The sequence below is a fragment of the Danio rerio genome, chromosome 5 (genome assembly GCF_052040795.2).
Source record: "Danio rerio strain M-AB ecotype USA chromosome 5, GRCz13ab, whole genome shotgun sequence".
Lineage (NCBI taxonomy): Eukaryota > Metazoa > Chordata > Actinopteri > Cypriniformes > Danionidae > Danio > Danio rerio.
In genome coordinates this window covers 71,502,058-71,518,268 of record NC_141025.1, presented here as the reverse complement: position 1 = coordinate 71,518,268, position 16,211 = coordinate 71,502,058, and the positions used below count along the sequence as shown (strand labels likewise).

The window sequence follows — 16,211 nt, the reverse complement described above, 5'->3', positions numbered from 1 at the left end:
TTAGTGCACTCGTTTTCATTTACTCTTAAGTAGACTATATTAGTGGAATAGGGAATATTGGATAAGGCAATAGGGGGCGATTTCGGATGCAGCATCACTTCATGTTGGATCTTCTTCATTCAACAGCACACAAGCTAGCGATTCTAATTTTGGAGAAAGAGTGTCATCTTGTGGAAACTTTCGGGAATGATTCACAGCCTGAGGACGTTGAAGTGTCTTTGATGCGTGGCATATGGATTTGTTTGATAAATGCTCTGTGCAAAATCCTTTTCGCACAGATATATTTGGATCAACTATATTTAAAGAGTCCAGGAGGAAAGCACATCCTGAATGCACAGCAGATGAGTCACACTCTGACGTGAGGCTAAGTGCACTGGAAATGAGATTTAAACACGTTTTACCCTCAGCTGACAGAAAAGTATGATTATTTAAATGCTAAGCTAATAATAATGATAATGATAATAATAATGATGAATTAATTATTACTTGGTGACACAGTGGTTCATTGGTTAGCATTTTCTCCTCTCAAGAAGGTCACTGGTTTGAGTCCCAGCAGGGTCAGTTGGCATTTCTGTGTGGAGTTTGCATGTTCTCCCTGTGTTCGTGTAGGTTTCCTCCAGGTGCTCCAAAACACTATAACTCAGCTGAATACACTAAATTGGCTGTAGTGTGCTCGAATTAATGTGTATGGGCGTTTCCCAGTACTGCGTTGCAGCTAAAAGGGTATAAAAATATATGCTGCATAATTTCCCTGCTGAAAAAAACAGCTTAAACCAGCCTAGGCTGGTTGGCTGGTTTTAGCTGGTCGACCAGGCTGGTTTGAGAGGGGTTTTGGCCATTTCCAGGCTGGTTTTCAGCCATTTCCAGACTGGTCTTAGCTGGTCAGGCTGGGAGATGACCAGCTAAAACCAGCTTGACCAGATTAGCCAGGCTAGGAGCCCAGCCAAAACCAGCTATGTCAAGCTTAAACCAGGCTGGTCAAGCTGATTTTAGCTGGATTTAGCTGGTCATTTTCCAGCCTGACCAGCTAAGACCAGGCTGGAAATATCTGGAAACCAGCCTGGAAATGGCCCAAACCCCTCTAAAACCAGCCTGGTCAACCAGCTAAAACCAGCCAACCAGCCTAGGCTGGTTTAAGCTGGATTTTTCAGCAGGGTTGGCAGTTCATTTCACTGTGGCAACCCCAGATGAATAAAGGGACTAAGCTAAAGGAAAATTAAATTAGTATTACTTATCCTTCAAGATAAGGGAAGAGGCAGATGTACAACAAAAGCATTTAACTTAATTTCAGGACGTCCAATTTTAATTGAAATTATGATAATGCTTATTGGACAAAGTGTTTTAAAGATATGTTTTCATGAGGTTCAATTTACCCCAGGTTAGAAGTAAATTGATCCGAGGCAGTGGGGAAATCTCATGTCAAACAATAAATATAATTTACTTTTTAAAAACACACAATTAATTATATATTTTTTCTTTTAAACTAATTAACCCTTATATTGACCAAACCAGAAATTATTTTCCAAATACTTGTTTATTGACCAAATATTGTCCTATTCTAAAAAACAAAAAAAACAAAAACACATCAATGGAGAGCTTGTTTATTCCCCTTTAAGATTATGTATATACACTTTATTAGGTGCACCTGTCCAACTGTTTGTTAATGCAAATTTCTAATCAGCCAATCACATGGCAGCAACTTAATACATTTAGGCATGTAGACAACTGAGCATCAGAATGTGGAAGAAAGGTGATTTAAGTGACTTTGAATATGGCATGGTTGTTGGTGCCAGAAGGGCTGGTCTGAGCATTTCAGAAACTGCTTATATACAGAGATTTTCATGCACAACCATCTCTAGGGTTTACTGAGAATATACCAAAAAAGAGAAAATATAGAAAATACCTTGTTGATGCCAGAGCTCAGAGGAGGATGGCCAGAATGGTTCGAGCTGGTAGAAAGGCAACAGTTACTCAAATAACCACTCGTTACAACTGAATGCAGAAGAGCATCTCTGAATGCACAACACATCCAACCTTGAGGCAGATGGGCTACAGCAGCAGAAGACCACACTGGGTGCCACTCCTGTCAGCTAAGAACAGGAATCTGAGGCTACAATTCACATAGGATCACCAAAATTGGACAATAAAAGACTGGAAAAATGTTGTCTGGTCTGACGAGTGTAGATTTCTGCTGTGACATTCGGATGGTAGGGTCAGAATTTGGCATCAACAACATGAAAACATGGATCTATCCTGCCTTGTATCAAGGGTTCAGGCTGCTGGTGGTGGTGTAATGGTGTGGGTGATATTTTCTTGGCACACTTTGGGCCCATTAGTACCAATTAAGCATTGTGTCAACTAGACATGGGACAATAACCGTTTTCAAGGTATACCGCGATTTGGAAAAGTCAAGATTTTAAAACCACCGCAATTTTCTGTAAAACCGTTCCTAAGGTATGTGTAATTTTTTTTTACATTTTGTCTGTTTTTTAGGAGAACAGTGTCTTCAGCAGAAGAAATATCCAAAGATGTTGTTTTAAATTGTAAAGAAATCTGTGTTTTTGAAACTAATGAAGACAGCAGAAGTCAATGATTCATTTGAATTATTTTGCCTGACATGTTTACTGCTCCAAAATATTATAAATCTTTCACAAAATAAAATATGTTGAGCTCAAAATGAAAAAAAGTTTTTGTTTTTTTGACATTTAAAAAGAATATATTTTAGAGCAGTAATCTCAATACCGTGATATCTTTATCCAAGGTTATCATACTGTGAGAATCTCGGGTAGGCAACACCACAGCCTACCCGAGTATTGTTGCTGACCATGTTTATCCCTTTATGACCACAGTGTACCCATCTTCTGATGGCTACTTCCAGCAGAATAACACACCATGTCATAAAGCGTGAATCATCTCAGACTGGTTTCTTGAACATGACAATGAGTTCACTGTACTCAAATGGCCTCCAAAGTGATCAGATCTCAATCCAATAGAGCACCTTTGGGATGTGGAACAGGAGATTTGCATCATGAATGTGCAGCCAACAAATCTGCATCAACTGTGTGATGCTATCATGTCAATATGGACCAAAACCTCTGGGGAATGTTTCCAGTACCTTGTTGAATCTATGCCATAAAGCACAGGTGACAAACTCAGTTCCAAAAGGGCCGCAGCTCTGCACAGTTTAGTTCCAACCCTAATTAAACACACCTGAACAAACTAATTGAGTCATTCAGGCTTGTTTGAAACCTACAGGTGAGTGTGTTGGAGCAGGGTTGGAACTAAACGGTGCAGGGCTTCGGCCCTCCAGGAATTGCGTTTGACACCCCTGCCATAAAGCATTAAGGCAGATCTAAAGGCCAAAACGGGGTCCAACCGGGTTCTAGTAAGGTGTACCTAATAAAGTGGCCGGTGAGTGTATGTATCTCAATTTCCAAATATTTGACTGGTTTTGTGGTCCTGGGTCTCAATTTAGCCAGAGATGGCATAAAGTGATTTATTAACCCTAAAATCCTTTCATATGCTTGATGTGCAGTGATAATAACGGGGGCGCAGGTGCACAAGCACAGGCGTCCTGCTGGGTGCTTCAACAAGCATTTGTTCTACCCCTTACAGGGGGAACATTCTATATTAGCACACAATCTATTTTCATAGAAGGCCAAGTAACACCGGCTTCCTGATTTTGAACCCAGAGAACGCTGTTAAATAGATGATGCACTTGTTTGCTCGATGATGCAACACAGATGCTTCACCATATATTGTCTGTTCAAACAGGAAAGCTTGAATGTGTGAATGGAGAGCTACAGCCGGTCGGACAGGTACTGTATGGCTCAATGACTTTGTTCACAAAAGCTGATGGATTTTCCTGTTTGGCAGAGCACTTACCTAATGGAGGGTTGAAAAGCTTCCTTCTGGCAGTGCATTTAAGTGAGGGTGATGTTTGCTCTCACTCCAGTGGTGCGTCAAAAGACCGTAAAGACCTTGTTGGCTTAACGGCAACATGTGGTCTTACAAATATATATTTTATGAGAGCCAAATTACCGGAAGGGCATTTTATGAGCAGGTCCCACTTGACGCATGTAGAACTTCTATAGAAAATCTAATTAAATTAGTTATGGAAAGAAATCAATAGCATCTAAAATAAAAGTTTGTTTTGACATTATACATGTGCAATATAGGCTCATTCTGAAAAAGTAGCCCGATATAAAATTTTGGAGATTGTGAAATATCTGCAGAAGTACGCATGGCTGCATTTCGTCTTTAAAATGAACACTAAAGACGGTATGACACAGTTTCTTTTCGCACTTTCCAGCTGACCGCTTACCTCTGTATGGACGTCTTTTCCGCAGTTACCAATTTGTCCAGAGAGGAGTTGACCACAACAATGAGGTTAAAGTGCGGTGAAGAACGGATCCAGAAAGCAGGTAAGACAAAAAAAAAGCAAAAAAAATAAATAAATAAAATAAAAAGGTAAATAACAGGGTAAGAATGGGGTAAAAACGTAGTAAAAATCAGGCGAGGGCTTTTCTTTTTCTGGATTGCTTTTTAAAACACTGTTAGTTTAGGGAAGTGGGTGGGCGCTGGTCAGTCAGTGCTTTTAAAACACTATGGGTTGGGTTTAGGGAATCATTGGGAGGGGTATTGGTTGGTTGGTCAGTTAACAGCAGTGGCTGGTGGATTCATGCGAGAACAGCAGGTGTGAATTGCACTCGCAAGAGAAATTCAAGATCTGAAAAAGCATACACAGCGGCCTCTGGTGGACTCTTAACAAAAACAGCACAAAAACATACCTCCTGGGACGTATTTGGTGCTCTCCAGAAATGTAAATAGAGGTACGTTTTCAGAATGAGCCTGGGTTATACATGTGTGTGTACTATATTTATTATGTATATGTAATAGATATTTCAATATATGTATTATTTGTATCATATACACATATGTGTATTTATATATACATAATGCTTGAAAATGATGGTTGGGTTTAGGGGCAGGGTTGGGTGACATGCTTCATTTTAAAAATTGTAAATTTGCATAGGAAGGAGTTCACATGAATTTGTTTGAGTTAGCTACTAAACAGACAAAAACTAAAATAGTTTTTTTTCCTTGAGTGATCAGGGTGGGCATCAGGCACGCAGCTGGTCACCACAGGCCCTCTGACAGCCCTTTGCAGACTAAGTGGGAACCGGGGGGGGGGTTGATTGGGGTTTTGGGTTGGAGGTTTGGGTTTAAGGGGTGAGGTTGCGAACGTAAGTGAAGAACGGGATGGGGGTGTTGGTTTGTTGCGGATGTAAGGGAAGAGCAAAGGGGGGTGGGTGGCGGTGTGTCATGGACGTAAGTGAAGAGCTTGGTGGGGGTAGGTGCCATGGTTGTTGCGGACCTAAGTGAGGAGAATCATCCTAACTTTCCCCCCCTTAGCGGCTCCCCTGCTGGGCATACATACCATTCCAACTCAGGCTCATTATTGATACGTATCCCAGTATACATTTCTGGAGAGCGCGAAATATGTCCCAAAAGGTACTTTTATTTGCAGTTTTGTTTTCGCAAATCCACCAGAGGCCGCTGTGTATGCTTTTTCAGATCTCAAATTTCTCTTGTGAGTGCCAGTCGCTCCTGCTGTTCTTCCGTATATCCACCAGAGGCTGCTGTGTACACTTTTTAAGATCTCAGATTTCTCTTGTGCTGTTCTCACGTGAATTCACCAGAGACCGTTGTCGATTGACTGACTGATCGAATGATAAACCCACCCACCCCCTTCCCTAAACCCAACCAATAGTGTTTTCAAAAGCACCGATTAATCCGCCCACCGACTTCCCTAAATACATTCAACAGTATTTTCAAAAGCAAACCAGAAAAAGAAAAGCCCTCGCGGCCGCCTGATTTATCCCATGTTTTCACCTCTACCACGTTCTCACACTGTTATTTACTTGTTTATTTTATTTATTTTTTCATTTGTTTTTGTTTTACTTGCTTTCTGGAACGGTTCTTCACCAGACTCAAACCACGTTGTCAAGGTCAATGCGTCTCACATCCACTGACAAACATGGCAAGCCACTGAGCAAACTGCTAACAGCGGAAAATCCGTCCACACAGAGGTAATCATTCAGCTGGTAGCATAAAAAAAAAACAGAAGCCATCGTTTTAAAGACGACATGCAGTCATATGTAGCTCTGGCTACATAATTCGCACTCTCCAGAAATGTATACGAGGGCACATTTTCACGATGAGCCTATGTTGTACAGGTGGAGCTGGAAGAAATCTCTGATAAATGTACGCACATGTGAACTCTGTAAATGAATACCCAGCTACAGCACATGTAATATGGTGAACTGAAGAGCAGTGGAAAGCACTGGTGAACTGGACTTGCTCTAGTAGTTGCCTGCTGGCTGGCACATGGAGCTGGGCTGGAGGGAATCTCAAGAAAGACTGCTCTATTCGCCTTGGGGAATTCTAAATGGAGTGGCATTCATCCATTCATTTCAGGCGAAGGGCCCCAGGCAACATTATGTTGCTTTGGTTTATCCCAGAATCATTGGTTATTGGCTCCTCCTTATGGTAGCTTCCAAGCAACCCCCTCCTCCTGGTGCTCTGCCGACAGTGGCTCGCCATCGCTTCAAAGAAAGACATGAAAATGACAGATACATCGGTGATCTTGGCCACTGTGTACTGGTATAACTGTGCTCTAGTTTCCCTGACTGTGGAAAGAGAGAGGCAACTGATCCCCCAGGAGGCGATGAATAGAACTGAACAATGCAGGAATGCAAGCCAGTGTGTGTGTGTGTGTGTGTGTGTGCACCAGACAGTGTGTGTTCTTGTTGGTGTGTGTATGTCTGTGTTTGAGTGAACAACGGGAGCGAGATTTGGAAGCCGATTTCCAGTTCCTATAGCAACCATGATGTAAGCGGAGAGGGGCAACTGCGCCCCATTTCTCTCTATCTCTCCCCCCCTCACTCTCCCTTTCTCTCCCCCTCGAAAAACAGACAACCCTGCACATTGGAAACCTGGGTGTGGAACATAGGGAAGTCATCCTCATTTATGCTGGAATATAAGCCATTTTTTAACATACATTTATTTAGATTTTTCTGTTAGAGAAGATTTGGAAGATATTCAATTACATGCATGTTTCAGTCTTGGGAGAGTAAGGTCCGCTTGTCATGTCTGCCAAGAAAACCATTTAGTGCCAGAGGCTGTGGCAATTGGTGTATGGCGGATCTAAGATGAAGTCCCCGTAGACAGCGCCTTTGTGAACTTTATGGTTTTTGGATTTTATTTGAAAAGGATAAAACTGTAAGTCAAACTTTTGTCATTTCTAAAATATTCGTTGATTAAATGTTGCAATATATCAAATGTTTAGTGTGATGTTAAATGTCTGTTTGTTTTTAATTCCTTTTATTTACTTTTTTAAGATTAGTGATAACTGACAGAAGGAACAAAGTGATATAAAATGTTTGTTCTTTTGTTTAAAATGTTCACTCATTCCAACTTTGCTGAAATGCATGCCTCATGCTATTTTAAAGCCTGCTTTTAAAAGTTTGTAATGTGCGTCAAGTTTGCATGATTGGTCTCACTTTATTTTAAACAAACACGCCACCTCTTGTGCTCATTTTGCAACTCCCATAGAGTTAAACAGTTTTTTAATCTATTCAGACGATCTCTGGGTCTGGCGAGAGCACTTTTAGCTTAGCTTAGCATACATAATTGAATCGTATTAGACCGTTAGCATCTCTCTCAAAAAAAATGACCAAAAGGTTTCAATATTTTTCCAATTAGAAGCTTGACTGTTCTGTGATAACTTCAAGAACTAAGACTGAAAATGAAAAGTGTCTATATAGTTCAATTCAATGCATGTATATTTATATTAGCGCTTTTACAATGTAGATTGTGTTAAAGCAGCTTAACATAGAAGTTGTAGTAAACTTAAACTGTGTCAGTCCAGTTTTCAGAGTTCAGTTTAGTTCAGTTCATTCATTAATTTTCTTTTCGGCTTAGTCTCTTTATTAATCCGGGATCGCCACAGTGGAATGAACCGCCAACTTATCCAGCACATGTTTTCGAACTTCCAGCTGCAACCCATCTCTGGGAAACATCCATACACTACGGACAATTTAGCCAACACAATTTATCTGTACCGCATGTCATTGGATTGTGGTTGAAACCCACGTGAATGCAGGGAGAACATGCAAACTCCACACAGAAATGCCAACTGACCCAGCCGAGGCTCGAACCAGCGACCTTCTTGCTGTAAGGCATACGTGCGACCCACTGCACCACCGCGTTGCCTAGTTCAGTTTAGAAAACTGTAGATAATAGTTTGCTGAAAGTCCAAACACTAAAGGGCAAATCCATAGATGCGCAGCTCCACAAGTCCCAAACCAAGCAAGCTGGTGGAAACAGTGGAGAGGAACAAACTTCACCGACTGACAAAAGTGAATGAAAAAAATATATAGGAACTATACTCTCATTTAAGCATAATAATCAAGGAACTTTGCAGCCATACCGTGTCTGCAGCAGGTGCAAGGTTATGAGAGACAATTCAGAACTATTTTGAGACACTGAAATCAGATGAATTTATTAAAAAATGGTCAAACTGTTAACTCTAAGAGAGCTGTAAAATGAGCATATTGGCAAAATAGTGGAGTGATCCTTTAAGGTTCCCTTTTAATAAACCATTAGCTAAGACTTTAACTCAATAAACTACAAATGCTTATTAAAAGTAAAGGTAGTAATTGTGTTTAGGTGTATAGAATAAGATCAGACTTTATAAGTACTATTCATTTATTAATTTTCCTTCAGCTCAGTCTCCATTTTAGAGGTCGCCCCAGTGGAATGAACCGCCAACTATTCCGTCATATGTTTTACGCAGTGGATGCTCTTCTAGCCGCAACCCAGTACTGGGAAATACCCCTGCACCCCCACATTCACACACATTCATAAACTACGGCCAATTTAGTTCATCCAATTCACCTATAGCGCATGTCTTTGGACTGTGGGGGAAACTGAAGCACCTGAAGTAAATCCACACGAACACGGGGAGAACATGCAAACTCCACACAGAAATGCCAACTGGCCCAGCCAGGACTCGAACCAGCGACGTTCTTGCTGTGGGCAACAGTGTTAACCACTGAGCCACTGTGCAGCCCTTTTTAAAACTAATATACAGCTAATATTTTGACAATAGGCAGGAAATAAGCTGGAGGTTAAAGTAGGAATTAAAGCAACTTAAAGGGATGGTTCACCCAAAAAAATTAATTTGGTCATCATTTACCCTTTTATTTGTTACCCTTTTACTTGTCCAACCCTTTATGAGTTTCCTTCTTCTGTTACACACAAAAGAAGATACTTTGAACAATGATGAAAACCTGTAACCACTAGCTTCAATAGTATTTGCTTTTCCAACTATGGAAGTCAATGGTTACAGGTTTTTAGCTTTCTTCAAAATATTTATTTTGTGATCAACATAAATTGAAAAAAAAAAAAAAACTCATTAAGGTTTATAACCATTTGAGGGTGAGTAAATAGTGAGTAGATTTTCATTTTTGGGTGAACTATTTCTTTAAACAAAAATTTCTGAATGATAAATGTTCCTCTGTTCATTCATCGTCGCAACAAGGCTAAATCTTCTGCTCTGTATTCCTTTCAAGGTTAAGTCCCAGTCACCTCTAATGAGGTCTGCCCTTTCACTGTGCTCAGAGACCCCAGAAGCAGCGGCATGGAGAACCGGCGCTGCCAGCACCCTCAGCAGCCCAATGCTCAGGCCCAAGAGGCCTCGTCTGGGCCCCAGTCCTCCATGCCTCAGTCCCCTTTATTGTCTGGATCCTCATCCCTCATCTCCCTCACCCAGACAGAGGAGTTCTTTGACCTGATAGCCAGTTCACAGAGCCGCAGACTGGACGACCAGAGAGCCAGTATAGGAGACCGGCTGGGCATCAGGATAGCACAGAACAATGTGGGACACTTGTGCGAAGCATGTAGCCCACAGGAACCTAGTGACGAGTTTTTCAACATGCTCATAAAGTATCAGGTAACATAATGTGATACTGAATGTAAGATGTATACAGTGGGTAAAATAAGTATTAGAAATGTCATAATTTGTTTTCTGGTAAATCCTTTTTAAAATATAAAGTATATAAGAAGTGGTTGATATGAAATTGACTGAGATTTTGGTAAAAAACCCAATCAATCCAAGCATTTAAATAAAAACAAAGTTATTATGTGTAATAACATGGAACAACACAAGGAGGAAGTGCTGAACTACTGAAATGTAATTAATACTTGGTATAAAAGGGTATTTTGGTAATGACAGCTTCAAGATGTCTCTTGTATGAAGAATAGAGTCAAATGCAATGTTCAGGAGTGATATTTCCCCAGACTTCAACAGAGTTTTCAAATCTTGACTACTCTGTAGGTCTCGTCTATTCTCAGATTTTAATTCTAATTTTCCATTGGGTACAGATCAGGAGATTGGCTGAGCCATTCTTTATTTTCTTTTCTGAAACCAATTGATATCAATTTTGGATCATTGTCTTGTTAAAATGTGGTTTCTCTCTGGTTTCATCTAATGTTGGTGTTAAAACTGATGCAGCTATTATTAATTTACAATGACGAGATGCAGGGTTGCTAAATAAAATCCTGAGAGTTTTCTAATATACTGTATGCTCATTCTGAAAACATAGCCTTAATTACGTTTCTGGAAACGGCAAATACAACCCAGGCTTATTCTGAAAACGTAGTACCGTGGACGTTTCTGGAGACCACGAAATACGTCCCGGGAGGTACGTATTTTGGCAGTTTTTGTTTTCGCAAATCCAATTTATCAATTGACCCGCCTGCCCGCTTACTTCTTTAAACCCAGCTGACAGTTTACAAAAGCCGTCCAGAAAAAAAAGCCCTCGTCTGATTTTTACCACGTTTTCAGATTTTACCACATTCTCACCCTTTTGTTTACTCGTTTGTTTGTTTGTTTGCCGAATTTGAACCCCTCGACCAGGTCAACTCCTCTCTGTGTCTCAAGTCCGCCAATGTACACAACAAGCTAACTGGACAAACTGGTTGTGGTGGGAAAGCCCTCCACACAGAGGTAAGTGATCAGCCGGTAAGCGCCAAAAGGAACAGCGTCATACCGCCCCATAGCTTCTCTAGAAACGTCCGCGGGACTAGGTTTTCAGAATGAGCCTGTGTTGGCAAATTATGTAGCCAGAGCTACGTATGACAGCATTTTGTCTTTAAAATTAACGCTACGGGGTGGTATGATGCCGTTTCTTGTCTCGACGCGTATGTTGGCAGACTAAATAATTAAGTAACAGGGTGAAAGTGTGTTAATTCTGAAAATGTGATAAAACTCAGGGGGCCTTTATTTTTTTCGATTGCTTTTCAAAACACTGCGTTTGGGTTAAGTGAAAGGGATAGATGGGTCTATCGGTGCTTTTTAACATTTTATTGGTTGGGTTAGGAATGAGGGAAGGTGGGGGGATTGGTTAGTTGGTCAGTCAGTTAGCCAACAGCGTGCTCTGGTGGATTTACGTGAGAACAGCAGGCACGAAGGGCACTTACGATATAAATTTAGGATCTGAAAAAGTGTACACAGCGGTCTCTGATGGATCCGCGAAAACAAAAGCTTAAAAAAAAACTTGGCTCGAGGGATGTATTTTTCTCTCTCCAAACATGTATATAGGGGTACATAATCAGAATGAGCCTGGGTTGGAGATTTCAGCTGCTGTCTGAGCTTTCCATGCTTTTTTTACACCTTCGTTTCTTCATGTGCTCAATACTTTTTCTTTTTGTCATTTAATTTTATTACACATAACCTAAACTAAATAGTCTTGTTTCCCTTATGTATATGTATTATTTTGGTTCTTACCAACATCTGGTGAAGTTTTCAAGTCAAATCACTTTTAGAAATATATTTTCTTTGATAAATGGTCATGTGTTCAATACTTATTTTACCTGGTGTAAATGTTTGCATATACGTGTAATAACCTCTCTCCTCCACTCCAGTCCTCCAGAATCAATGATCAGCGGTGCTCTTTGCCTCCAGCGCCTGACCCAGATGAAGACTTCTTCAGCCTAATTCAGAAAGTGCAATCCAAACGCATGGATGAACAGCGGGTTTCTTTTGGCTCTGATGAAAAGGATGAAACAGACTTAAATCATAAGTCCAAAACCTCAGAAGGCTCCAGCTAGAGACTGTGAAACTTCCACAAATTTCTTCTGCAAACTCTCGAACTCTCTGGATGCACATTTTGAGAGGTCTTCCAGTAGGCTGTGGTTTAGTGGGGGAGTAATATAGGTTTATTTTAATTGGTAGGATTATATGATGTTCAATTGTTTCATATTTTTGCAGTCAAGTTATATTCTGAGGTGAGTCCAAATACAACAGATCTGATTCAGAGGGTATAGAAACACTCTAATTGCAAAACAGGCTCATTGGAAATACATGCTGCAGCCTACATTTTTATGAAAATACAAAAACGTACATTATCATACATTTCACTGCAGAAAGTCAAATGAATGCTATTACGGAAAATTATGCCAACAACTTTTGTTCTATTTCAGACCAATTATATTTACAATCCATGCTCATTCTGAATACGTACCCTTACATTTCCAGAGAGCGCTAAATACGTCTCAGGAGGTACGTTTGTTTTATGCAGTTTGTGTTTTCGTAAATCTACCAAGGGCTGCAGTCGTTTGACTGTCTAACCGATTGACTGACCCACCCTCCTCCTCTCCTAAACCCAACCAATAGTGTTTTCAAAAGCACCAATTGACCAGCGCCCACCCACTTGCCTAAAACCCAACCGAGTTTTCAAAAGCAATCCAGAAAAAGAAAGGCCCTATTTTTTGCCGTTTGTTTTTGTCCAACGTGTTTTCTGGAACCATCAAACCCTGTCATCGCGATCAACTCTGCTCCAAGTCACAAGTCTGCCGACATACATGGTGAGCCACCAGACAAACTGGTAACAGCTGAAAAGCCGTCTATATTGAGGTAAGGGGTCAGCTTACTGCCTCGTAGTGTTTGTTTTAAAGATGAAATCCAGCCATACGTATCTCTGGCTGCATTATTTGTGATCTCCAGTAATTTATAAAGGGCTACGTTTTCAGAATGAGTCTATGTTGGATATTTACAGGGACATATTATGACCATTTAAGTATTACACTGTGCAGGTCTTTGCACAACAACAAATAATTATCAAAAAATAACTTAAAAGTATCTATGATTTATAATCGAATTAATTTCCTCCACTTGTCTATGTCCATATGGATAACTTTTCTGCACTGGCCAGTTTTCTTGGTAGTACAGTTTTGTACTTGAGTACTTGGGTTCAAATTTGGTGGAGGTCGGATGCACAAACCAGGTAAAAGCAATGCAATTCAATGTAAATTCAAAGTAAAACTCAACCCGGGTTCATTGTGGAAATGTAGCCCCGCGGATGTTTCTGCAGACCGCGAGATACGTCCCCGGGAGGTACGTATTTGAAAGGTTTTTGTTTTCGCGGATCCTTTCGTTCGTACCCGCGCTGTCTTCGCGCGAAAAGCCGCCAGATCGGCCGCCCCGGCCGCCCTCCTCTTCCTCCTCCTCCTCTTCCTTTCCTAAACCCAAGCGACGGTTTGCAAAAGCCGTCCAGAAAAAAAAAAAAAAGCAAAAGCCCTCATCTTCGATTTCGATCGCGTTTTCAGATCCTGCCGCATTCTCGCCCTCATTTTTCGGATTCTGTTTTTCATCTTACCTGATTTCCGGAACCACTGTTCTGGGCCTCCGCTCTGCCGACGCAACGCTGTGAGCTAAGCGGACAAACTGGTTGCATCGGGAAAGCCCTCCACTTGGAGACGAGCCGTCGGCCGGCAAGCGCGAAGAGGAGGAGCGGAGCGACGCCACACTGCCCCGCAGCGTTCGCTCGAAAAAAACTAACGTGACCTCCGGCCACGTAAATCGCGGTCTCCAGAAACGTGCTTGGGTTGGTAAAACTACAATGCAGTTTTCTCTTACGTTTGCTTTTGAAAGCACGATTGATTAGGTTTAGGGAAAGATTTGGGTCAGTCAATTACAAGGTGATTTGTATGACAAGCCCCGACTTCTTATGGAGGTGTACAAACGTGTTAATGACACATACTGTATAACTAAAACACTAAAACACACCATAAGTACATTTTTTACATTTGCATAAATGTCAACACAGGCTCATTCTAAAACGTTGCCCTATATACATTTCTGGAGATTGCGAATTATGTAGCCAGAGCTACATATGGCTGCATTTAGTTTTTAAAACGGACACTACAGGGCGGTTTGACACCGTTCCTTTTCCGCGCTTACTAGCTAACCGCTTACCTACAAATGGAAGGCTTTCCCGCTGTTACCAGTTTGTTCAGTAGTTCGCCATGTCCGTCGGCGAACTTGAGATGACCATGACGACAGGGTTTAAGTCTGAGAAAGAACGGTTCCAGATAGCGAGTAAGACATAAATATAAGCCAAAAAACGAAATAAACAAGTGAATAACAGAGTGTTAAAATCTGAAAATGTGGTATAAATCAGGTGAGGGCTTTTCGCTTTTTTGGATTGCTTTTAAAAACTGTTGGTTGGGTTTAGGGAAGTGGGTGGGTGCTAGTCAATTTGTGCTTTTGAAAACACTATTTGTTGGGTTTAGGGAAGGAGGAGTGTGGGTCAGTCGATTGGCCAGTCATTTAGTCAGTCAACAGTGGCCTCTGGTGGATTTGCGCGAAAACAGCAAGAGCAAATGGCACTCGCAAGAGAAATTTGAGATCTCAAAAAGCCTACACAGTGACCTCTGCAAAAAAAACGTACCTACTGGGATGCATTTGGCGCTCTCCAGAAATGTATATAGCAGTACATTTTCAGAATGAGCCTGGGTTGATAAATGTACACAGCACCCTCTAATGGATATGTCATCTGAAGTCTACAACGAACCATACTAGGAGGAACGTATTTTGCTTTTTTGCAACAATCTAGGCTGAGGCACGTATTTGCAATGAGCCTGGGTTAAATAATGATTCTTTCAGAAAAGTGTTGTGCAGATTTCAAGTAAAACAACACCATGGAAAACGATTAACATACTGATGCTTTCCAAGGATAATATTACTAACTGCTGTCAAATGAAACAGTATAGATCGGTGTGACAAACAACAGCGCATAATCTCTAAGCAGGTGCGTGCTCGTTTAACTCGAGTGGAAAGTGTTTCAGCATATGCTGAATATGAATTCACTGATTCCCAACAGATGGGAGCAATTTCATTTGGCATGACACTGAAGTTACATGACTTATATGCATCAGTTCATGTGGTGGTCTAATCTGCTGATAAGTAATATGAGGGTCCCCCTTTATATCAGGCAGCCTTAACTATTATGTGCCTGCGTATAAAAATAAATATGATGTACTTGCTGTGTTCATAATGTATTGCAGAACTTGTGGTGCTCTTAAGTTGGGACAGGGGTAGGATAAGGGACATGTTTAGTGGTATAGGTAAGTTTGAGAGTGGGTTAAGGTGTAAGCGATGGTCAACGATGGTCAACGATGGTCAAAAGTTAATTACAGATGTAATACCATTGATGTATTTAATCAATCATAAGTACAATGTAAAAACATGTATTTACACAATAATTATACAGTAACAAATTATAAATCTCAGTGTAAGTACATATTAATTAGGGCCACCTAATGTAAAGCGGGACCAATATGAGTAATATTAATAGTAACAGTTTTAGGACAGGGTAAATACATTCCTAGCATTAATTAGTGCATATTGGTAGACTGTGAAAGTGGATAGAATCATTTAAGGTGCACTGTTTAACATTGCTCTTTTTTCATTGGAATAAAAGTGATGTTTTACTATGATTTCAGTATGTCTTTTGTTGTATGATCAATCTGGTATCCCGGTTATTTTCAATGCATTAAAATCCTAATGAATTGATATGGGATTTTCTTCAAAAAGTGACAAAAAAAATGAGGTGTTTTACGTTAGTTGATTAGTATAGAGAGCTTTAAATGTTAGGTTGAGGTTGTCTTAAATATATTATTGTATATGAATATATAGACAAGTAAGATTTCTTAATTTAGACAAAACTATGAGCTTTCCGCAGAACTGGATGCCAATATCTAGCCAGATATCCTACCATGAGAAAACATGATTATTTTATGTACTAGTGAAGATATTTGTTCAAAAAGGTATGAATTGGATTGGTAAAATAAAATCACTGCGA

At 40.5% G+C, this 16,211-nt stretch overlaps 1 protein-coding gene across 2 annotated transcripts; it reads left to right on the top strand.

Moving 5' to 3' along the window:
- Positions 1-6,987: 6,987 nt before the first annotated feature.
- Positions 6,988-15,846, top strand: gpsm1a (G protein signaling modulator 1a). 2 transcript variants are annotated; one of them, XM_087254652.1, is made up of 3 exons: positions 6,988-7,284; positions 9,688-10,018; positions 11,992-15,846. In XM_087254652.1, exons 1-3 carry the CDS (start codon positions 7,250-7,252, stop codon positions 12,175-12,177), a joined length of 552 nt encoding a protein of 183 aa, XP_087110778.1. In that variant the 5' UTR covers positions 6,988-7,249; the 3' UTR covers positions 12,178-15,846. The 2 variants fall into 2 exon arrangements, with proteins under 2 accessions (XP_087110778.1, XP_087110779.1); XM_087254653.1 differs by having other exon boundaries at positions 9,639-10,018.
- The last annotated feature ends 365 nt before the right edge of the window (positions 15,847-16,211 follow it).

Excerpts from the sequence above, each read along its gene's own strand:
- gpsm1a (XM_087254652.1), top strand. The coding sequence starts at position 7,250 with ATGGTTTTTGGATTTTATTTGAAAAGGATAAAACT. Across the intron at positions 7,285-9,687 it reads TATTTGAAAAGGATAAAACT|AGACCCCAGAAGCAGCGGCA; the intron begins GTAAGTCAAACT and ends CACTGTGCTCAG. Across the intron at positions 10,019-11,991 it reads ACATGCTCATAAAGTATCAG|TCCTCCAGAATCAATGATCA; the intron begins GTAACATAATGT and ends CCTCCACTCCAG.